The 24,319-nt window shown below is 37.4% G+C and overlaps 1 protein-coding gene across 10 annotated transcripts in view; it reads left to right on the forward strand.

Annotated features, from left to right (window-relative positions):
- The window catches only part of MARCH7 (membrane associated ring-CH-type finger 7), a 25,422-nt gene extending 1,303 nt beyond the window's left edge, over positions 1-24,119 (forward strand). Inside the window, exons 1-10 of one of the 10 annotated variants that reach the window (XM_026852224.1) lie at positions 41-241; positions 4,912-5,113; positions 10,318-10,476; positions 11,905-12,076; positions 13,648-13,815; positions 15,124-16,237; positions 16,441-16,610; positions 17,807-17,916; positions 19,273-19,386; positions 23,033-24,119. In XM_026852224.1, the coding sequence (XP_026708025.1) occupies positions 4,967-5,113; positions 10,318-10,476; positions 11,905-12,076; positions 13,648-13,815; positions 15,124-16,237; positions 16,441-16,610; positions 17,807-17,916; positions 19,273-19,386; positions 23,033-23,269 (2,391 nt within the window). In that variant the 5' untranslated portion in view covers positions 41-241; positions 4,912-4,966 and the 3' untranslated portion in view covers positions 23,270-24,119. Of the gene's footprint in view, positions 1-40; positions 242-4,910; positions 5,114-10,317; positions 10,477-11,904; positions 12,077-13,647; positions 13,816-15,123; positions 16,238-16,440; positions 16,611-17,806; positions 17,917-19,272; positions 19,387-21,139 lie in introns of those variants that run through there. The other 9 variants (XM_026852226.1, XM_026852229.1, XM_026852227.1 and 6 more) reach the window with 9 other exon arrangements.
- Positions 24,120-24,319: the final 200 nt, after the last annotated feature.

A 24,319-nucleotide genomic window follows, 5' to 3' on the forward strand; every position in this document is an offset into this window, starting at 1 on the left:
GTCCGCTCTGGGGCCTGCGGGCTGCAGGCCGGGGAACGGCCCCGCGTCACGGCGGCAGCTGCTCGGCGTGGGCAGGCGGTCGGCGGTTGTAAGTATTGTTCATGCTCATGGGGCTCCTGAGAGGCTGGCGAGTTTTTTGCCAGTCTTTGACCGAACGTTGAGAAAATACCCCGAACAAAGAATTGCGCAGACTGAGAGAATTGCCCCTGATCTCCATCTTGTTTGTCAGAAAAACACGATTGTGAGTAAACACTGAGGAAGACACGTGATCACAAGCGGCTCGAGGGGAAGTCTTGTGCACTGTTTTGTATCAAACCGTACCAAAACATGGAGGCATAAAAGCTCAAGCCGTAGGTAGAAGTGTTATCGTATAGTTCTAAGGTAAAAAACTTGAATTTAGGAGCTGGGAGTGAAGTGTGTGCTTCTCACTGATGGAGGGTACAAGAATGCTTTAAGCTGTTAATAGAAAGCATGGATGAATACCTCAGATTGCCCCTCATTTCTCAGTAGAGCGGGTCAGGACAGAAGAGAGGACTGAGAGGTTTTTATTTGAAATATCTGTTGTTTTGTGTTATTTTTACCTTTGAGATTTCACTTCTTTCCTGCAAACACCTCTTGGATTTTTTTATCTCTTGTTATCTCTATCCGTGGCTGTGTTGGTCTGGTTGATCTTTTATAATGTAGTTGGAGGGATGACAGAGCAAGAAGTGCAGGATATTTGATCTGTGTACTCAAAATAGGCTGTTCATCTCCACCTCTGGTTACAAGTTGGTCATTTGTTTCTGAGGTACAACTTTAAAGTTTGTTTTCAGAACTTGTTGCGTGAGACTTGGTAAAAAAACATCGTATGTATTTCAGGAGACACAAGAGTTGTTTCCAGATTTCTCCATAAGGTTTTGATTGCTAAACTGTGTGACATGTATGAGCTGATGAAATATGTTGCTTTGATGAGAAAGAGGGCTTTTCAGCCTGCTGTTCCCTTTCTCGTTTATCTGTTGTTGGATACCAGTGTGAGTAGTGTCAAAATGATGGAAAAGCCAGAAGTGTTTTGCCAGGATAGTGTGTTTGTTGAGGTTGCTCCTTGAAGGACACAGCAGGTGTATTTGAGTAAGGTGTTCTTTTCCTTTGTGGCAACAGCAGGCTTTTAAATCAGTTCAGACTGCAATGCAATTTGGATTTTTTTTTCATTATTATTTGTTCCTCTGAGAAGTCATTTAGGTATTTTTTGGCCTCACTACCTTCTGTGTAAATTGAGGTGATTGCTTTGTCATTATGGAACTCATTACAGCATGTTAATTACCACTTGGGATTTGTTGAATTCCTGTAAACAAAATGTTCTAGGTTTTAATTTGGGTGTCTTTGCAGTCATTCAAAAACCCCCCAAACCCTTAAGATGCTGATACTGTAAAAGGGAACCATTCTCATTTTAAAATATCCTATAAACCCACGATATTCCCCTTGCGGACAAGTGTTGTGGCTTTAATAACTTTTTTTTTATTGTGAGATATCTGTCTTGTTCTGCGCTGTGTTCTGTGATAGCTTAGCATGTTTGCTTTGACTATCTCATTGTGTTACCATGATCAACGTAAGCCTTATGTATGTATTGTGTGTATTAAAGGCAACTGTGAAGACAGTTGCTTCTCCAGATTTCAAGGTACAGTGCTTAAAATGGTTTTCAAAGAACTCTGGACAAAAAAACCCCAAAACCCCAGAAGACTCCTTATTAGTGTTGATTACGAAAGTTGGGATGCCTAGTATCTAGTTTTATCTGTGATATATTCAAGTCATGTCTCTATTGACTTCAGTTGCAGATAGAGGCTTTCATGATTTCTGCTAGTTGGATTACAACTAGATTTTATTTTGAATGCCCAGAAATTGAAGAGCTCTTGTGCTTTTTAAAAAAAGAATCTGAATAACAGGATTCATGTCACTGAATCTTTGTTGAAAGGCAAAGATAAAATCCAGTTTCCTTGAGCAGTTCTTTGCCTAGAACCTAAGGCCTTTTTTTCAGTACCTTTCCACCTCTGCATCAAACAAGGCAGGGTTGCTCTTATCAAATGCCTATTCTTACACAACTCTTGATTCATCTTTATAGCTGATCCTTCTTGTTTGCTGACTGAGGCCAGGACTACAGAAAAAAATGTATGGTTGTATTAAATAAATTAATAATATGTATGCATAAACTGACATACTAAATTTTGAATTTTCTAACATGCTGCCTTTATCTTGTTTTAGCACCTTTTTGTGTATAGTTTCTGCAAGATTTCTTTACTTGGAGAAAGAAAATACTATATAGGTAGTATAATCCTGGAATATTCAGGTTGAAATCACAACCTGTGCTAATTTACAAGATTAAGCTGATTGATAATGTCCTCTTGGGGTTACAGTTGGAGGAGAAAATTAGTCCTGTGCTTTATGTGTGTTTGTAGAAGCAATTTGCTAATCTTGGGACTCCATTTCAGCTTCTAGAAATAGCTGGCCATAATATTCTATCCTGTCCTTTCCTATTTGAATGATCTTCTTTTGTCTGTTCTTTGTATGGTACATAAGCAATTTTATAAGTGCTAGACGATCTCTAATTTAGTCTTGAAGTTCTCATAACTTTTTATGCTTCTGTTGTCTTCTCTTGTTTGTGGGGACATTAATATCTACTGGTAGGAGCTTCCATCCCTTCTTCTAGAACATCTGTATATTGTACACAAGTCTGTCTGTTATTTAATTCATCTGGTTCCACACCTGTCTGAAGCAAAGTGATCTAGAAGCAGAATGATTCATAACAAAAGTGATAATGCTGGCGCTCTTTGTCAAGTAACTTAATAGTACAGAATTGGATCCATTATTCTGTGTGTCTGTCCCTTATATTTTGTATCAGGATAAAATGTAGATAAACAGTGCTTTGGATGTCAGATCTCATTGAGACCTACAGCTGTCCAGTCTACCATACACCCTAGTCTATATTACTTTGACATTAGATTCATGGTTTGCATAGTTACTTTTCCTACCCGGTGCAGCTTCAGGCAAGTACTAGACTTGCAGTGCACATTATGGCAGACTAATCTAAAGCTTAAATTAACCGTCATTACAGTGTCTTATCTAATGTAACAAATATGAAGAAATATGATTGCTACATTTTATGCATAAATGATCCACTTGAAGTGGTGTAGTTTAGATTATTAGATTTGTCCTTACCGAATTTCTATTAAATTTCCACTGTTGACAGTGTTGTTCTGTACTTTGGAACATTGCTTAGAGCATTCTTACTGATATGAATGTATTTACAACATTGAGAATTGCATACAGTTGCTCAGTGTTTACTTAGGAGTTTAAATGTGATCTGGGAAGTTTAACAAATTCATTATTTCAGGTTCCTAATCTTAAATCAGACCAGTGAGAATTTCAGATTCCTGAACTGATTTTGGTGACATCTCTGGAAGAAGCAAATGGGTTGCTAATGTCTGAAGCAGGGTCTTAGAAGCTGGTGTGCTTCTTGGTAATACAACCCAGTAGCTCTTTTGTACATGAAAGTAAACATTCACTTAAACTTGGTATGCTTTATGTTGCAGGGTTTTTTACCAAATAAAAAAAGTCGTCTTACTTGCAAGATAAAGCATTTAGGCTACATCGTGTTGTGACCTGTGTTGTAAAGCTAGCAACTGAACACACCAGAACAGTGGTTAAAAACCCTTCTATTAAACAAAGTAACCTCAGCTGTTCAGTCAGTGGAGGTCTGTACAAGGTAGCTTTTACCAGGAGAATAGGTAATGCAGCGTGACTTTCAGCTAAGATTAAAAGTACAGAGCATGTGAACTCGAAACTGTGGCCAGACATGAGGTACATTGGGGTTGATGCAGCAGCATGTCACAGACTTGTGTTACTGATGGGCATGGCTGATGTGTGGAAAAAAAGTGCTTTACTGATGACTTTTTTTTTCTGATGTAGTTTATTCCCATTCTCAGAAGGTTAAGCCAGAATAAAAAATGGTTAAATAAACCAGATTGTACCACTTCTGCAAATCACCCTGTACCAGTGGAGTTCCCGGCCATCTGTTTTAGAGTTGTTAGTTATCATGCTACTCTTCCTGCACCACACCACTGAGAATACTGCAGTTCTCTTAAATTTTTTTAAGAGCTACCTTTTGCGGTCTGATTCTGTCTGTACCATCCTGAGGACGAAGAATCTGCGAATGCTAGCAAACGGGTTAGCCACCTGGCTGGAGTTTTTGAGCAGCATTAAGCCAAGATATCCTTTCAAGAACAGGAATGACTGTGGGATCACTTCTCAAGTGGAAAAGGCACCAATGTTTCTTTTGAAATGCCTAGAAATACCAAAAGAGCAAATAAAAACTCAGTGACACAAAGGTAGATTTATGTTTATACCTGTGAGACCACATGTCCTCTTCTGTATACATGAATTTTCATGGGAGTTATCTTTGGACAAGTTAAATATTTCTTTGAGGCAGGTAGACTGCAAGTGTGGTTTTTTTTCATGGGAAGGTGAAGTTTCATAGTTTTGACCCTGAAGGGTAAGTCAGTGTAATTTCTGCAAGTGTTGAGACATACTTGATTAACAAAAATGTAATACATGAATATAGGAAATCTGAGGACTCTTTCCCTGAATCCTGGCTGATTTGGTGATAATATAGTACTGCAGAGTTCTTAAGGGAGTTCCCCATGTCATATAATAGCAAGAATATATTGTAATATAATAATAAGAATAGCAAAAGGGGCTATGTTTCTAGTTCTCTACAATGGAATGGGAGAAAATGTAAATAAGGTGTTACAAAGACTAGGATAAGAACTCATTTCCCCATCTTACTGATGCACAGTCAGACCAAAGTGCTGTGTAAATATTTGTATGTATGAGTCATATTTATGATACACTCAGAATTACTAGTGCATGTTTTGTCTGTAGGTCCTTGCTTCTACAATAAAAAATAACCAGTGTGTCTTTGTACAGGATACAAAGAATGGAGTCAAAACCCTCAAGAATTCCTCGAAGGATATCTGTTCAGGCTTCCAGCTCTTCGCTAGGATCTAGAACATTGACTGGAAACAGTTTAGCTGGTGCCTATAGTGCAAGAGAATCTTCACAGAGATTAGAACCTGGATACCAGGTAATATGTTTTGTCTCTTTCTGTAAAGTGTAAATTAATTTAATGCCTGTGTTACACCAAAGGAAACTCTAAAACCCAGATACACACAAAGGAAAGAAAAAAAGAAATGTGAAGAAAAGTCCCACCCAGGGCCTTGCATTTATGAACAAAACCCGAAATTAATTCTGCAGTGGAAGGGTTTAATTACCAGGCTAATGACAGTATTCTGCAGTGCGAACTGGTAGTTCTAGGTTTGCCATCTTTACTTGCTTTTGTTTGTAAAAATCAGCTGTTTGGTGAATGAGGGGCATCCTGGTGCTATGGATCTCTTTTCAGCAGTAATCACTGCAGTCTTAAACCCTGGCAGATGGGGTTTTCTGTTGAGGGTAGGTGAGTGAGGTTTTCATTTGAGTTTTGAGGTGTGTAGGGCATTATAGTCTTCATATGTGGGTGATGCACAAAGTACAGGAATATGTTGACGTTCTAAGAGTTGACAGTAGGCTGTACTACTGCTCTGCAGCACCTACTTTGCATTTTGTGAAGGTAGAACTGGACCTTAAGGCTTACACTGTACTGTGTCAGGATGTCAGTGCAGGCAGGCTTTGTGTGCAGTGGACAGGACTGGGGTAAATGCATTTGACATTTCCCCTGCAGCATTTTACACTAACCAAATCGCTGTTGTAGGGGAAGGGAGCCATGCTCAAGAATAAGAAGTCACACTCTGCAGGTACTTTCATTTTGGAAGAGTGTTATGGGAAGTAGAGATGAAACCACTTCAGAAATTTTTTTGGGGCACTTGGAAATAACAGGTGGCTGACTGGCTCAGTTATCTTATTCTTTTGTTTCTGCTCCTGTCAGCAGTTCTCATCTCAGTTTTGTGCCCAGAAATGTTTAAGCCCATCTTGATCTTTGAAATTGCAGAAACTTAACTCAGTGATCAACTGTCATATTTTTGCGTAAAATGGTTATGAGTTTGGTCCCTGCTGACAAGCTTTCTGGGACACTGTATTATATAATGCCTTTTCCAGAAATGGTTTTACAAGTAATAGAGCATGAATTATATTTAGCACAATTCTATGTATATGCGTTATATTTTGCCATATCTAGTGTGCATGTGGTCATTAGCATATAGGCTATAGGGAGTGTCTAAGGGTAGTCTTCAGTCATTTTTGGTTTTGGATTCCTACACATTTTTTGCTGGCTGGCTGCTCAGCAAAAGCAAGTCAGGTAGCCTTACTCTTTTGTAGGGATTTATGGACCTACACAGTTTGCATACCACACTGAAAGCTGTTGATTAGAATATGAGTTTGAGATGAACTGGTGGTATGAAGTTAGATGTGTTAAGTTAGATGTGCTTTTATGGAATTATAACACCAGAAAGTTATATACTTTACATTATTTCATTTATTACATGAAATACAGTGTGTTCACTGTACTGCATATTATCTTTCTGACTACTTCCTGTTGAGCACAGTGCTTCTGTCTGAGGAGTGATCTTTACAATGTGTTTCAGTTAAAAGGCAGGGGAGAATAATTGTATAGAGACGATGTTGTATCCCTTCTTTACACTCCATTTCCTAGAAGGTAGTCTGTGAGGTTGTCACACAAGACTAGTGCTTAGGGATAAAAGCATTAGAAAGCACTCTCTCTTGACTAACTTGAGGTACTTAGATATGGTAGGAGCAAATTGCATTATTGCTAGCAGGTTAAGATTGCAAGTGGCTGGGGCAAGAAGAAACAAATAGTCTAAATAAGATTAAGTCCAGTCAGATAGGAATGAAATGGGCAGGCCTTTTTGCTTTGTTAATCCATTCAGAAGCCTACCTTAAAACATTAAAAGCTGCTTCAGTTGCAAATCATTTAAAAGATCTGTCATTTAGAAGAGACAGGTGTATGATTGAGTAGTGCTTTGGTGTAGAGGAAAGAACTTGGAGACTTGGCTTTTTAATATGAAGTAATTTCTGAAGCCAGAGACCATACTTGATTATAATTTAACTCAAAAACTTTTTGAGGCAGAGCAGTCAAACTTTGAGTATTTTGTTTCGACTAGGGCTAAAGAAAAAAAAGGTTTCTTTTGGGTGGGTTTGTTGTCCTTCCCCTTCTTTCTTTTTTTTATATAGGTATGAATTCTTAGATGTGATAAACTTTTGAGACTAGGCTGGGTAGTAGCCTCTGCTTACACGAGGAGGTGTAACAAGCAGGTTAATTGTAAACTAATCTTGATGTATGTGACATAGTGTTTCTAAGTGACTTAGAAAAATAAAATTAGTGTAATGGTATGAAAAAAATATTCCTTTGCTTAACGATGCAACATTGTAAACCATTTAATGAGAAATGAAGTGGCAATTTGTTGGGATTGTTTTTTTTTTTTTTAATGGAGAGATAGGTCAAATGGGATGTATGAAATTGTTTTCAACGTTTTCCTGGTTACATTTTTCTCCTACTGAAAATAGACATGAAAAATAGAATACCTTTTGTAATGCTTTAATTGTGAAGTTCTGACAAGGGATATTAACTATCCTTAAACTGAGCTGAAGAAAGCAAGCAAACAGTGTTTTGTTTTGTTTTTTAGTTTCAGATACAGCAATTAGGTTGAGCTTTCCTGACACCATGCCTGATGGTCTACTTTCTCTTAAAGTCAGTTTTTTGATACCCAATATGTGGCTAGTTTTCTTTTGATTTTGGCCTTGGGACATCTTTCAGAGCATAGCACCGTGATGGCACAGCTACCAGAATCTGTGTTGGCTTTAGAAGGGTAGATGATGTAGTTCCATGAACTGTCAGTACTGTGCTAGTGTGTGTTGTTCCTGGATTAAGGTCTTTACTGTGGTGATCCATATACCCAGAGTAAGATGAAATTTGCAGATCTTCAGAATCTCTAACAGCTGGAAAAAAGGAAAGGCAAGTATTTCAAGACCAGTTAAGTCTGCAGGTATGGCTTAATATAAGAACTTTTTCAGAGAGCTTTACTTTCATCTTAAAGTTTTGTAGTCTTGTGCCCAAGGGGAGGTTATCCATACATGAAATAATTTAGAAACCTGATGAATCCTACTGAGACTTTGAGTAAGTTTACCTGCTGATACTTTGTTTTCAGGTTTAATTTAGCTTCTGAGAATGATGAGCATGAATATTTCTTCAGCTTTTTAAATCCTAATACCACAACTTTTAAGAAATAGTGACAAACTACTGTAGTTGTATTAATAGCTTATAGAAACTCTGCTTAGCTGTAATAAAATGGTTTGACTTCTGTCATTTCTATTAATTTTACTAATTTCACTGATTACTCTGGTGGAGCAAGTTAAATGGCAATGTTTTAATTATCATCTATTCATCGAAATTCAGTGAAACTAATAGTGTAGGACCTGATCCCTTAGGTTCTCTTAAAGATAGACAGATTTGTATGTTAAATGGTACCCAGTTTCATTATTAGAAACTTGCTTGTGTAGCAAAGGTAAAGATTAGAGCTCCTGAGTATCTTGGAAGAGAAAACACCGAAAGAACAGTTACAGTCATTGCCCTGTAGACATCAGACCTCAGATAATTTGAGCACTTTGTTCTGAGGCAATGCAGCTAACAACATCTATTTGCAGGACTGTTTTGCCAGTCATAGTTTGTTAATGCATATCAAACTGTGGATTCAGTATTTTTACACTGTGTCTGAAATAAGCTACTAAAACTACTTACCTTATTTTTTAAGCCCAAAGTGATTTTGTACACAGTGGTGTTGACTGGTTTATGGTGGCCTTTGGTGTTGGTGATTTATAAGAAACTTAGAGACACAAAAGATTCAATTTTGTAGTGGCAAATGGAAATGTATTTTTGCTGCTTTCATGAAATGCAATTGGAAGTAATAATAGCTAATTTGCAAGCCTTCCCTACCAATAGCATGATGATGGATTATTAGGATAGACTGAAGAGACGTAAAAACTTAACCAGTGGTAGAAGGGAAGTGTTTAAGACTTGGAGAAGATACTGTGTAATTTGCAGTAGCATGTTGTGGTTTTTTTTAAGGAATAATAAGTTGATGACATAGTTTACATTTGTTGTTGTACTGGGTCTGGCTGACCTGGAATTGGTTTCCCCTGTAGCAGCCTTCACGGTGCTGTGGTTCATGCTGGGAGCTGGCAGGGTGTTGATAGCACCCTGATGTGGTGGCTGCTGCTGAGCAGTGCTCACACAGCACCAAGGTTTTTTCCAGCATTTCCCCCAGTGGGACAGGGTGGGCAAGATCTTGGGAGGGGACACAACCAGGACAGCTGACCCGAACCGACCAAAGGGATATTCCAGACCATATGATGTCTGCTCAGTATAAAGCTGGGAGCAAGGAGGAAGGGGGAGGGGGAGGGGGTCACCCTTGGTCCTCCGAGGCAACCACTACGCGTATCGGAGCCCTGCTTCCTGAGAAGGCCCGACATAGCCTCTTCATGGGAAGTAGAGAATAAATCTGTTTTCTTTTGCTTCTGCGTGTGGACCTTTGCTTTGTTTTGCTTATATTGAAACTGCTTTTGTTTTACCCACAAGGGTTGGTTTATCTTACTTTCGTTTCCCTCTTTGCCCTGTTGAGAAACAAGGGGAAAAGGGGGAGGAAGTGATAGAGTGACTTGGTGGATACCTGGCATTTAGCCAGAGTCAAACCATCACAGTTGTCTCATTTATTTTACTAAGACAGATTATGCTCCTTACGTAAAAATAATTATCTGTTAGTAGGCCCAAAACATGATTTTTCTTCATTTTTCTTCTTTTCCCCCACTTTTTATACCTACTTTTTGCTGTATTAAAACTGTTGACCGGGATAAGACAGATGGCTTCAGTGACCAAAAAGCCACTTTTGCTGTGGCATTTTCTTTGATGTGGAGACTTTTTCTGTGTGGGGGGTTTTTCTTATCATTTGAAAGTGATGTCCTTAATTCTGCCCTGTTGCTGGAGTATCTTAAGTTAGTGTAATACATCAAAAGCCTGCATTGCAACTTTTTATTTTCCACAGTCAAACAAGAGGACAGATAAAGGAACTGATAATTCCTAGAAAGTAATCTAAAAATTTTTTCCTTTTGTCACTGCTTTTCTCTTAAGCCTGTTTCCTTTCTTCTTGGGTATCCCTTGAAGTTTCTGATGAAGGGTTTCTGGATTTGTTAGTACTGCCACTTCCCTGCATTTTCAATATTCAGATCAGATACTGAGTTAATTTTGAGTTGCAGGATGTGTATGATAAGCATGTTGTTCTTCAGGAATCCAGTGTATTGACTAGTTCCAGTAGAGACTGGGGAATTGGAGAAAGAGACACCCATGAAACTCCTTGGAAGCTTACGACATCCTCTCCAACTCGCTACTCAGGGACACTTGATCATCCACATTCTGGAAGATTTCTGGGAAGCAGAAGCAGATTGGTGAGAAATGTTAATGTGTAATACTTTATGGGTTTTTTAATCAGGATTTTACTTGAGCCTTCCCAGTCTGAAAAGCTGCTACAAGGGGCTCCCTGTAATGGTTCTAGATAAGTAGATCTTAGTAAGTTAAGTTGGAGGGAAACACTTTAAATTGCAGTTGAAATATTACAATGGGGAAAGCAGCAAGCTGTGTAGATGCTTGATGAACAAGTGAAAATTCTGTGCACTTTCAAACTGAAAGATGTTTGGGTATTTGTGCTAAGTGGTGTGGGGAGAGAGAAACTTGAGTGGAGTTGCTGGCCTTCAGGGGAAGTCATGGTAGGTGTCTCGATGTATAGTTGAAATGCAAATGGAGTCTGTGGTTGTAAGTGGCCTACATACCTAGTTAAGTTGGGCTGTAGAATTTTCAAAATTATACATTTTTTTCCTGTTATTTTTTCTCTTAAGCTCAAATGCAAGTGAACGTTGCAGAAGACACTCTGAAACTTCCTCTTATCAGATAGCAAATGATTAAAAGTTAAGTTACATGTTAAGCAGATGACTCATGAGGGAAATTAACCTGGCTTTTTGTCATGTTAGTTTCTGTGTCTTCCCATCTGACTTTTATGATGGGGTAAGAGAAATACTTAGATACTTCTTAAAGAGTGAAAAGTAGGGGCATAAGCTTAGTAAAAAATGTAACAAAACAACTTTAACATCTACTTGAATTTGGTTGATCCTTATAGGATCTTGGTTGTAGATATTTTCTAGGGGGACAGACAGCTCAGTTGGTCTTTTGATTGAGCTCAAGATTTTTGTATCAAAAAATTAAATCAGAAGATTTCAAATAGAAAATTAATGCCTTATCTGCAAGTAACCAGACTAACAACTTCATAGGCTATTCCATATTTTTTTTTTTTACTAATTTCCAAAACCTGTACTTATTCTTTACTCTGAACTCTTAGAGTTGCACTTTATTGTAATCAAAATATATCTGGTCTAAACAGCTTACTAGAAGCTGGAGCTAACTTCTTAACTAAGTATATTTTTAGATTGGTAAAAAGTAAGCTGGATTAGTAAAAATGAAGCTGATTAGTTTGGGCCATTTCTGGACAGAAAAATTAGGTTTCCTTGGAGATCTGTAAAGCCATATTTGATCATATTTATAACATTTTGCAAGTCAGGAATAACTCTTTTCCCCTGTAAGCCACACATATGTATAAAGGAAAAATAATGGTGATTGTAACAGAAACCAGCTTTTGTTGGTAGAATTATCTTGAGTAAACATGGGCATACTGATCAAGAGCACAAGCACATTCTATTCTTAAATAAAAAGGTTTTGCATCTTAAAGTTATTCTTTACAATTTTTGTGAGTCTTTATGTACACTTTTGTTCAGAATACTTATATCTGAAATATGGTGTCATATTTTCTTCTAATGTTATTTCAGTCTACATCGTCTTCTTCTCATTTTACATCTGGGTGTTATGGTGAGTCTGAGAGAACTCAGGGAGCATATTCAAGACTGCATAGCCAGCAGCGAGATAGTGATTCAAAGAGACCTAAGCTATCTTGTACATCTACCTCTTCTGTGAGAAGTAATGGCTTGACTGCCTTTTCAGGTGAGATAGAGGTGAGTTACATGAAAATTGTCAGAGTAGTAAGATCAGGTTTTATCAAGTTTTAAAACACATGTTTTGAAATATGCTTTTATTATTGTAAAATATTTAAAACCTATGCCTAACAGAAGAGTATGTTCACACTGATAGCAGTGTCCAAAGTACTGAGAATGCTGTTAACATGGTCTTTTGAAAACCCAACCTATACCTGTTGCATTTACAGTAACGCTCAACTTCATGGCTTGGATATGTCTTAATTGGTTAAGATTACAAGGAAAGGATGAGTGCAGCTGCTGTTATTTCATGAGTCAAATTGTGTTTGTGAGCCTGTGTGCACCAGGGATAGGAGAAAGGAAATCTTCATGTTACTTAGCATTGTGTTCCAAGAAGTGCAGTGTCATGGCTGGTTAGAGCACTGTTGTTACAGCTCTGTGAAGAAAGAGTTCTTAGCAAGGCCTAAACTCATTCTATAGACCAGGCAAAAAAGAAACATTCTCTACTAGGAGCTCTTTCAGGAAGAATGGAGATTTTCATTAAAGCTGTTAATAAATATGTGACACTTGGATAAATGTCAGTTAAGCAGTATGCTGACAGAAGTCTAAAGGTCAGGAAATAATGGTCAAAAACTTTTATTGAAAATAGTTTTGTATTGTTTTGAAACAGACCATTAGAACCATTCAGATTACCCTTGTGAGTGTACATCAGTGTACTTCTTATATCTGCCTATGGAACCACATAGCCATTCAAAGAAAAGTTAATAAATTCTTGCTCAAAGCCTGGTCTTGTTGATGCTTTCTTGCTCTTTGTTAATAAAATGACCACCTTTAACACTTCTCATGTTATAGGACTGTCTGTCTTTTCATTTCTAGATTGGTTAGTCATTACACTGCTGACCAATGAATGCTTAAATTTGGATTTCTAAGTTAGCAGTAAAACAAAATCAAGGTGGATTTTTCAGAGCCATTGAAGAACACTTCTTTTTTTTGTTCACAGCTGAAGTTTCCTCTAGTTGTTGAAGCTGTTAGCAAAAAAACAAGATCCCTTTTTAAACTGAATTGTTTTGCTCTGTAGTATGACCAAGAACAGTATTATTAGTCATTGTTCTTAAAGTTGTGTCTAAGCTACATTTAAGCTTTAACTGTCTTTCTGGAAAATGAATTTTAGGAATATTTAAGAGGCATCATTAGAATGGCAGCATTTACTAAGTCTCAAGCTGCTGTTTTTGCTATGTTGTGAAGCTTATTTAATAACTAGCTACCATTAGGAAGCAAGATGCTTCCTTATCCTGTTCTGTATGAGTGAGTGTTAATGGGTCTGACTCTTCACAAAAGTATTATTACTTTTTTCCAGTTTAGCTTTCGGAACTAACTCATGGCAAGAGTAAATAAGTGCCAGCATCAGCAGAGTGGTGCTTATTCTTAGCTTTATGTTGGCAGGTGGCTACTTCATCAGCTTACTGGTATTGTTAAACTCACCCTTGATGTGCTATAACCAGAATGCATGCATGAACACCAGCTTTAATGGATTTTAAAATTACTACAAAAACTAGAGATTTATTTACCTTTTGTTCCTAGATTCCCCTTGGAGGTACAGTAGGATCCCTAGATCTTCATCAGTGATGCTTGGCTCGCTTGGAACTGAGCTGGTGAGAGAGCGAACAGAGTTAGAAAGAAGAACAGATCTGTCTGTTAATAACCTGATGGATCACAGCTACAGAAATAGTGACTTTTCATCTTCAACATGTATGTATTGTACAGCTGAAAGCTTGTAAACCCATAGGTTGCATGTCTGTTAGTTTCTTCATGTGTTCTTTTAGTATTTTCTTCAAAACAGAAAGCCAACATATGTATTTGATTTTAAGGTATCCTTTTAAATAAAGTTGGTTGGCCACTTGCCATGCAATAGCTAAACCATCAATGGATGTATGAATGGTGTAACTTGTAGATGCATTCAGTTGTAAGAAAATGGTATTGGTGTCTGCCACTGTGACTGTGTGAGTAGTCAGTAAGCCTCTTTTCTTGTTAAGATCTATTTGTATTTAGGTATGGGAACAAAAATAATGTTAATTTCACTCAGGAAAGGGTTTTCAAGGAGGTGCCCATATTGTATTGTTCTCTTTCCATTTGGGTTCTGGAGTGGTTATTAAGGAAAACTGCTAGACCACTGAAAATAAAAATGAATAAATGCATACTTTACAGGAAACGAGAGGTTTGTTCCATGGTAACTGCTAGGACTAGTACAGACTTCTGCACTGTGATTTTCACTTTCTATTCACAGTGTTGTAGCTTTTTACAGCTGTCTCAGCAGGAGAGAGAAAGAACCGCCTCCCTAAACTTGCAGGCCACTGGGAAGGAAGCATGGAGTGATCAAATGTACACTTAAAAAGCAGGGAGGATATAAGTGTGATGCTAGTTATCTAATTTACTGTAGGTAGTCAAGGTAATAGGGAGAACAGATGAGATCACTAAACCGAAATGGTTGAGTCTGATCATGCTTAAACCAGTTGCATAGTTGAACACGTGAAGTAGATTAGTTGTTGCTCTTACTTTGGCAGGAACAATAGCTAAATAAGCCTTTTGGGCTGAAGCAGTGGAACAGTAGTATTTCTAGGGTATTCTTTTTATTTTTGAATTCTTGGTTTAAAACATTACAGTAATAAGATACACATTTATATACTATTTAATTTCTGTTACCCAGAGTTAGTAATCTTACTCTACCTTTCAGCAGTGTGTGTAACTGCAGCTCTTGATGTTCTTATGAGAAGAATAATAGTAGCTTGTTGTAATAGATGGGAACTGTACTTTTGGAGGTGTTACATTCCAAATGGATTTATGAGACTGAAGCCAGTCTAGGTTTCAGTTTAACTTTAGAGTTCTGGTGATTAAGTTTAAACTTAGTATTGTACTGGGATCTAACTGCCAAATCTGAAACAATTTTCATTAAAGATAATGAAATCATGAACTTCTGCCTTTACACTTTAGTTAGTTATCTGGAAAATAACAACTACAGCACATCCTGTCATAGTACTTTCCTCTGCTTTTCTGCAACAGATCTTCAAGACAGGCCCGCCTCTTCATATGCAGAGGGAGCAAGACCAAAAGAGAACTCATTAAGCACTTTGAGGCTGAATGCATCCATGAACCGCCAGTTGCCTTCTGATCATCAGCCATCTTTTTTCAACAGAGACTCTAACGTGAGCTCTTCAAGATCCAGCTATTCTTCAAGACAAAGGAGAAGTGAATTGGAATCTCCCCAGAGGAGCACACAGCCAGCATTTTCTCTTACTGCCATTAGAGATGAAACTCCTTCAAGTGGTTCTGAAAGGGTTTTGTCTTCTCAGAGGTCATTGAATGAGCCTGCAGCTGACAGTGAAGGGAGGCGTACAACCAGACAGCTGCTGTCTCGTTTAGCATCTAGTATGTCATCTACATTTTTCTCTCGAAGGTCTAGCCAAGACTCTTTGCATACAAGATCATTAGGCTCTGAAGAGTCAACAGTACTCCCAAGACTTCAAGCTTCTACTCTGTCAAGCAGTAATGGAGCTGCAACTCCAGAAGTTCCAGGACTTCAGACATCTGAAGCTTCTCAGGGCTTTAGTTTTCTTAGACGAAGATGGGGTTTATCAGGAGTTTCCCAAAATCATAATTCTGATTCGGATGGAGAAAGTTACAGACCAGAATCTGAAAGTAGGAGCACAGGATCCTGGTTGTCATCATCTTTGAGGAACAGATGCACGCCTCTCTTTTCCAGAAGAAGAAGAGAAGGAAGAGATGAATCCGCAAGGATCTCTACCTCTGATACAACTGCTAGATCACAACATGTCTTCAGAAGAAGAGAGTCAGGTGAGGAGACTTCTCTTGAAGCATCAGATAGCCCTCCTCGGGCTTCTGTTAGCAGACCACCAACACCTGCAGTATCTGGTATTCCTACAGCTACTGCCTCCCCACCAGATTCAGCCCACAGTAGGAGAAGTTCTGGAATTCTGCCTGGTTCTCTCTTTCGCTTTGCAGTGCCTCCAACATTAGGAAGCAGTCTGTCTGACAATCTTATGATAACTGTAGATATTATTCCCTCTGGCTGGAATCAGTCTGATGGTCAAGAAAGTGGCAAATCGAAAATACCACCTTCAAGAGATCCAGAAAGACTCCAGAAAATTAAAGAGAGGTAAATTAGTATGTTCTTTTGAGATACTAAGATGTACCTGACTTAACATGAGGTTTTTATGTAACCATGATGCTAAAAGGAAACTTCAGAGAAACAAACTTATTTTAATCCTTACAGGTTTGAGAACAGTTCAAATGGAATTGTCTTTATAAAAAGTCTTACCTGAAATGTGTCAGTGTTTGTTGATACTCCTTTCTGTGCAGCCTGCTTTTAGAAGATTCTGAAGATGAAGAGGGTGACTTATGCAGAATCTGTCAGATGTCTTCTGCGAGTTCTGACAACCTTTTGATAGAGCCATGCAAATGCACTGGAAGTCTGCAGTATGTTCACCAGGAGTGCATGAAAAAATGGCTGCAGTCCAAGATTAATTCAGGTAAAGCAGACTCGAGACCGACGTAGACTTCCAGTTATATTGGGAGGCTTAACAGGAGGAGTACTCTTACAAATACTATGGTATTTATTTGAAAAACAAGCAGCTGGGGACAAACAGCAGTGTGACACTTGCAGGTTTATTGTGTGTCTGTGCAGCTTCTTATGTAAGTAGTTCCAAGAACTGTATTTATCATTCAAGGAATTACGTTTTTGGGATTGTCTGCTGAGATAATAGATAAAATGTAACACTGCTGAAGTGTAGCTTTAGACCTACTCTACCACTTTGAGTTTGTTCCCCACCCTTCCTTGTGCATGTGGTTCTAGTTTATAAGAGATCTATAGCCAGGCTGACTGTAGCAGCGTGGTAGGAAATTGAAAATACAAAAATATTTTTCTTTTTTAACTATACTTAAATCTCTTTAAGATCTAATTTCTGTTCAGGACACTTAAAACTTTTTGTTCAAAAAATTACTTCAAAGTGCATACAAAATTTTTCTAAAGAAATGCTTCAGAAGTAGCATACTGTACAAATGGTTTTGTGATTAATTTTTCATAAACTGGTCAATTTTCTGTAGTGTTTTTAAGGCTTAAAAATAGGTGGCTTTGTAGAAGGCACGAAGATTGTAGAATACTTTTTATCAAAGGAAGGGGCTAGTATCTGTTTACTTTTTTACTCAGTATCAGAGGAGCCACATCAGAGTAGGGATGTATTAGAAGCCCCAGTCCCTAGCAGAAATTAATTTTCAGTATTTAACTATATAAAACATAAATCCACCATAAACTTGCTTATGGAGCAGCTTGTTTTAAACCTGGTACTGTAAGACAAAATATTACTCTGGCAATAACTTCAAGCTATTCCAGTATATTTATTACTACTTTTATATGAATTTGGATTACACTGTAGAATTCAAACAGCCCAAGCAGTGATTTTATGCCAGACTTCAGTAACAGGCATATGGTGTCCAGAATGAATGAGAGGCAAAATAGATGGAGTTGGATAGAGAATAAATGTTCTATAGCATTTAAATTGTGAGCGTAGCAGGTAGTCACTACATTTGTATTAGAGGCTTTCTTTTCTTCTAACTTTCCACTGCAAAATAAAGCCAAGAATTAGTTAGACTTTCCAATGCTTGTATAATTGTGTTCGATGTTGTTGTTGCAATTTGACACTGACTTGCCTCTGCCTTTCCCCACCAGGTTCTTCTTTGGAAGCAGTAACAACTTGTGAGCTGTGCAAGGAGAAGTTGCATCTGAATCTGGAAGACTTTGACATTCATGAACTCTATAGGGCACATGCAAATGAACAAGTTAGTATATTTTGCCTAATTTGGTAAGTGTTGGTTTAGTGCTGGCAGGGCGCTCTCCTTTAGAGAAGGAAAATGCATCTTCTTTTCAGAAGAACTGTTAAGCACATAAACTAATGTCAACATGGAACTAATTTTTCTGCTCAATATTCAAACAAGTTCTATCTTTCTGCTGTGCTTCCTATAGCTGAGCTTTCAGTAAGTGTAATACATCTCTTAATTTTTCCTTAGTTGCAGATCTGTCATCTAGCTTTGCAGTCCCATGTCTCTGCCACAGATGTATAGTAGGAGTATTAGTATGATTGGATTGAATTTCAGATTAAGTCATGAATGGTCTTTGCTTTTAGCTGTTTTTTAACACAAAAAAAGTGGTTGTTCTACCATTAGAAACTTCTTTTGTGTCATTAGAGTGATAGAATAACTCTTTTCTAACAGCTTCCCATTGCTCCTTCAAGTCTTTACTAAATCAAAAATAAGTAAAAGCCTATTAGTGTTACATGCAATACATTATTTTAGAACTACTGGGTTGTGTCATATCTAAAAATGAATAAATAATAAAAAAGCTGGTGTTATTTTAATCAACTTTATTCAGAGGGTTTTCCTTATTCTGTGAACATAGAAAGACAATTGAAATTTGCCTAGGTCAGAAGTTGAAAGTGAATACAAAGTGACACCAGTTTGGGAGCCAAACATCAACCTCTAATTTTCTTACTATTCAGAGTAAACTCCTACCCTAGTACTCTAGTTCCTGTCACTTGGGCCAGACTCTGAAAAGTCTGTCTCGAGTGCCATCGTCTTACGTTTTAGCACTACTGATTGTTGGTTGCTGTCACCGTACTTCGATAGAAATAAGAGCTTTGAAACTTTCTCCTAAAGAATTGGCTCTAAACGAACACTTCAGCAGTAGCATTTTGAAAGTTTAGCTTAGCAGGAGAAAATATCTCAAAATATTTGTAACATCAGACAGTTCTTACATTTCCCTTTCTTTTTTTTAAACTTTCTATAAAGCACTGGGACCACTGAAGAGAAACTAGTGAACTTTGTTTTTATTTTCCCCGGCAGTACAATACTCAGATTCCTTCCTGTGAACTAACCATGCTGACAGAAATTTTGTTTGTAGAACTTCTATTTATCTTCAAGGATAACGTGTTAGCTCTGGGGAGGGTGGAAAGAACCAGAAGTATAAATAGCTTTTCGGTATTTAAAATTTTTTAGTATTACATTTCCCTAATTCTCTTGGAACAACTAGAGATCAAATATGTAATATTTCCAGTAAAATTTAATTCTTGTACTACTTCTTTAATTGTATATGCAGATGCATCACTGACATTCTGAATATTTCTTTTAACCTCCTTTAAGGCAGACTATGAATTTATCAGCTCCGGTCTCTACCTTGTAGTGTTGTTACACTTATGTGAGCAGCGCTTTTCTGATATGCTAGGAACTGCAAGTGAGGCCAGCACACGTGTCAGAGTAAGTATGCAGTGATTTTATGGCAGGAATTGCTCATGCAGACTACTTGGAACTTGAGTGACCTACGAGCTACATAAGCAAGAAGCATGTTTATTTAGCAAATTTAGGTCTAAAATGGTCTGGGTTTGCCAAGGCAGTGACACCATGTTTAATTTGAAACTGAATGTACTACTTTATTGGAGCTACTGTGTTGCAAAATTATTTTTGTCAAGGTTCTTAGTAATTCATTGCTTTACATGTGTACTGTCATGATTATTGTAAATTTATGCGAAACTGGAAGGTTAACCTCCCTCTGTACAAAACATGCAGTTGAGAGAGTTGGATTGTTTTATTCGATTAATTGTTCTTATTATGCCGCTCTACATTGCAGAGGTGTAGACCTTGCAGTGCTTGTCTGCAGGGTTGTGCCTAAATATGTACTTGAATATTACGTTTGGACACTGACTAGCTATAGTATGATTTTCTGGCATTAGTCAAAACTCTTAGTTGCATTTGACTTGATTCCCGTCACTTAAATTGCTTGGCTCAGAAATGCAGTAAGTACACATTTGACCAGTAAGAGATCATCATGCAAAGTTTTATTTCTGCATAGTGACTTATTCAGAAATCCTTTATTCTACATGCTCGTTTTATACTAGATAATGAATTAGTGCTCTTTGTCAACTGAGCTTTTGAAAAGCTGCTCTTTTTTTTTTTTTTAATTATATACAAGGAATTGTCAATATTAAGCTTGTCTAATGGTTATTGGAATGGTTGCTAGAAGGTACTAGGCCTTAGGGGTAGAGGCAGGACTGTGCTCTAATCTCTTACTATATTAGAACAGTGGTCCTCTTTTCAGTGCACATTTAATGCATAGCTTGTATTCCATGATGCACAAATGAAATGTCCAGTTTTCTCTGTTGCAAGTGTAGAGAAATAAAAATCATGTAACTGAATAGTAGCCAGCTTCCAGTACAGGTTATTAGTTTGAGTGTATTGCAGAAGTAAGGTGTGTTTACTGTTTTCTCATCAGAGGCAGCATTACACAGTTGTGTGACACTACATTTTAAACTCGTGAGAGCACTGTGTGATTGATACCAAGCATACAACTGTATGGAAACTGTAGCGTTAAATTTCTGTTTTATTTGCTGTGTCTCAGTACTTGGACTGTCACTGAACCAGAGAAAAACACCTGTCTGAGACTTTCAAAGTTGCCTAAGGAACTTGTATTCTTAGGGATTTTTGGTTCTGAATCCATGTGCCTAATAGTAATCCTGCTCTTAAACTTTTTATTTACAGTTAAAATCTTAAGTGTATTTATGCATTTTTTCATTAACCTCGTTCAGAGGGCTCTGTTTTGTCAAGTGAAGTAAATGAAAGGGATCCAAATAATGTAGTCCTTACAGATTATCTGCATTACAATTTATAGCAACAGTTTTCATAAAACTGGCACTTGTTTGTGTGTGCTACTTGCAAAATCAATGTGTTTTACAGACAGTAGAACATGAAGATGATGCCACAGACTGCTACCAGAAACATTTGACATAGAGAGTGGAAGCTGAAATAACTGTGCAATAGCAATTTGAAGTCTAACATGGGGATTTGTATTAAATTTTGCATTGACTTCTGTAAGGTGGGCAAATGGGTTAGGATAACCGACATCTGGGATGAAGCTTTGGGATGGAAAAAGTCAAGAAAACTTTGCTAACTTGTTGCAAATTTCTGCAGATAACTTTGCAACTTTTAAACTACTTTCTCTCTGCCTTGTTTCTAGTTTATTAACCTTGCAAGAACTCTTCAGGCACATATGGAAGATATTGAAAGTAGGTGCTTCCCCTCTTCCCCTTCCCTCCCATTAGATCAACTCGAAAGTTAAATGAGTACAATCCTCCTTGCCAAGATTCCTAATACTAAACTTAATTACTTAAAATTTTACTTTACCCAACAGTGCTTTTTCCATTATCAGTAGAATTATTCCAAGGGAGAACTGGTTTTAATTCTCCATGATTAATTTCCCAACAGCACAGTTATTTAGACTACATAAGTGTTTTCTGCAAGTGATAACAAGATTCCTCACTAGTTACAGTTTGATGGTTGTAATTCTACTACTAGTTATGGAATTGGTGGTGACCTTCAGATTCTAGCCTCGTACATGAATCCTAGTGGAAAAGAAACATTTAAAGTTGAATTTCACTGTACTTCAGTTCCCATACTTTCCTTGCCACTTCCTCTTCTCCCTCTTCTGTTTGTTTGTTTTTTTTTTTTTTTTGCCTTCCCCCCCACTCTTCTTTTTTTCCATCTACTCCCCTTTCATTTTTCTCTATCCACGCACACTCTGGTTGTGTGTATTCCTTGATCAGTTCTATCTGCTTCAGGAATGAAATGTAACATTTGACAATTTTCACAAAAGACTAGCCTGCTTTTCACCTAATGGCTTTTTCAGTCTGCTTACATTCAAAACTGTATGCTGACTTTTGATAGATGTATCCTGAATTTGAGTGTTATTTCTGGGCATGATGAATAGGCAGAGAAGGGTAGTAGATCTGCCTTTTTTTTTTTTCTCTTTTTCCCAGTGGGCATGTGAATGTCAGCATTCAAAGTTTGTGTATGAATTTTCAGTGCATAGGACATATTTGGGGTACAATAAGGAATTGGGGGGGGTGATGTAAGTTCTAGTTCAAGGAGCAATCGATGATTTCTACATTCAGAATGGACAAGGGTAGACTTGAGTTCACAAATTATTCTTAAGTTATGTGTATTCTTATTAGAGTGAAAATCTTAGTGCCGTTTTACACCATAATGTAATCTGTATTTGGTTCAGGTTTTATCTAACTTGCAGGTGAGGAATACTTAGATTCATTATTGATTCTACCTTAGTTATATATCTTTTAAAAACTGGAGAAGTAAGGAGACAGACCTTGCTTCATTTGGTGTTGAGAGATGGAACAAGTTGCATGAGTGTAAATACTTCTTTGACGGCAGAGTTTGCTTAAGAGGACAGATGAAATTCCTGTTACGGACAAGATACCACTTTATTAACCTATTGTAGATGTACATACTGACTTTTTTTATCATAGTTGACAAGTGTGTATTTGTCTCTTAATTTACCTTGCAACAACAAAATCCTATGCATATGTGGGCTTTATGTTCATTTTGCATATGCTGAAAGAATGGGTACAGAGAGACAAGCTGCTTCCAAGTAGGCCTGACTTAACTGCGTTAAGCAACATACATATAAAAAAAACTTTTCTAAGAGTCTTTCTGTTTGTTTAGACTGCTGAACCTTTCTAGATACTTTAGTTTCCAAATTGTTAACTTTGTGAGTCGTTTCTTTTCCTTACGTGCTGCTGTCATGGATTGAATGTATTCTCCTCTGACTACTGTTGGAATTAGCCACTGTAAAAACTACATAAAAGTTGAATCTCTGGCGTAATTAACTTTTCTTCCTTTTATTGTGAGGAAGAACAGCAGGAGGACATTGCATCTTGTAATGTCAAATTTTGACTTGAAAATGCTGTATTTTTCAGACATGAGATGCATTAAAAATTAAGCTCTGTAACTACACAAGGTTTGTAATATTAAATATTACAAAATCACTTTTATTTCTACTACTCATCTTGAAGTGCCTTAATTTTGCAGACCTGATTATACTGTGTTGTTCCAACAGCTTCTGAGGATGACTCTGAAGACTGATGGTGTTAGAACTTTCATACTGCAAGAGACAAATGGAATTGCTGCAGAAATGCTGAACTGTCAAGAACAACATCAACATGCATTTGGGTTTTTCCTCTCCTTAGTAAAAAGCGTGTTGAATATTACTGTATTCTTTGAAGCATTGTTGAATTCAAAATTAACTGCTGCACAGTGGAACTCAGTGGACTTGAGAACTACTCAGCATGTGTGAAGATTAGATACATTTAAAGCAACTTCCCTTGTTTTGAAAGACATCAGATTTTGAATACTTAAGGAAGCTGTATCTCCCTTTGTTTCCTTATCACTGTAGTCAGATTTCTGGTTTTGTCTATCGAGTTTTGCTCCTCTACTGGCACTAAGTGGTTATAGTGGGTTTCAGGGTGAGGGTGGGCAGGGAGGGTGGGGATGTCCGTATACTTAAATAGGTTTTGTTTGGGTTTTTTTAAATGCCTCTGTTGCCGCATCATATAATAACTGATTGCTTCCAGTGTTAATGAATGAACAGGAGGATGAGCAAGATAGAGATTGTTTGGGGTTTGGTTTATTTGAAGATTATTCAACTCAAAAAGCAATAAGAACTTGCAGTGGTCTTCTGATACTTAGTGTTAGTGGTGACTTTTTTATGTACTGGTTTGGAAATTGGAGATTATATTTGATATTATGTGGCTGTTCCATTATAGAATACTGCAGGCGTAAACTCTTGCATTTCAGCATTCCCGGCAGATATGCAACTTGATAAAGACCTAAGGTTGTTTAGTTTAATCAGAGTTTTTTAGATCCCACCTTCACTGTTCAGAGCACTGGCGATCAATGTGTTTTCTAGTGTTGTCACTTCTTTATAAATAAAGACGATAGAGGTATGCATCTCTACTGGTATTGTCCATTTTATTTAAACATGGATATCTACCAGAACTTACACTTGAAAACTTAGAAAGCTATAGTCTGTGTTATATCTTTACTAATGTTTGTAAATTCTTATGCAGATATTTAAGATTGTTTCTGACCATTTTGGATTGAAATGCTTTATATGAATGGTGGTTCAATAAATTGTCATACATGTATTTGATTTGTATTTGCTATAAATATTTGTTTAATTACTACAGTAACTGTGTCTGCAAAGAGTGTAGTATCTTATACTTTTAGTTTATTATTACAGTATGTAAAACTTTTATAAGAAAGATGTGCCTCAACAGCTGAAATGAACTCACGCGATTGAGTTAAGGTGGCTAGCATTTCATGAGAAGCCCTGTCATCTGTAAGA

The sequence above is a fragment of the Athene cunicularia genome, assembly GCF_003259725.1.
Source record: "Athene cunicularia isolate RWA chromosome 7 unlocalized genomic scaffold, athCun1 chr7_part1, whole genome shotgun sequence".
NCBI lineage: Eukaryota > Metazoa > Chordata > Aves > Strigiformes > Strigidae > Athene > Athene cunicularia.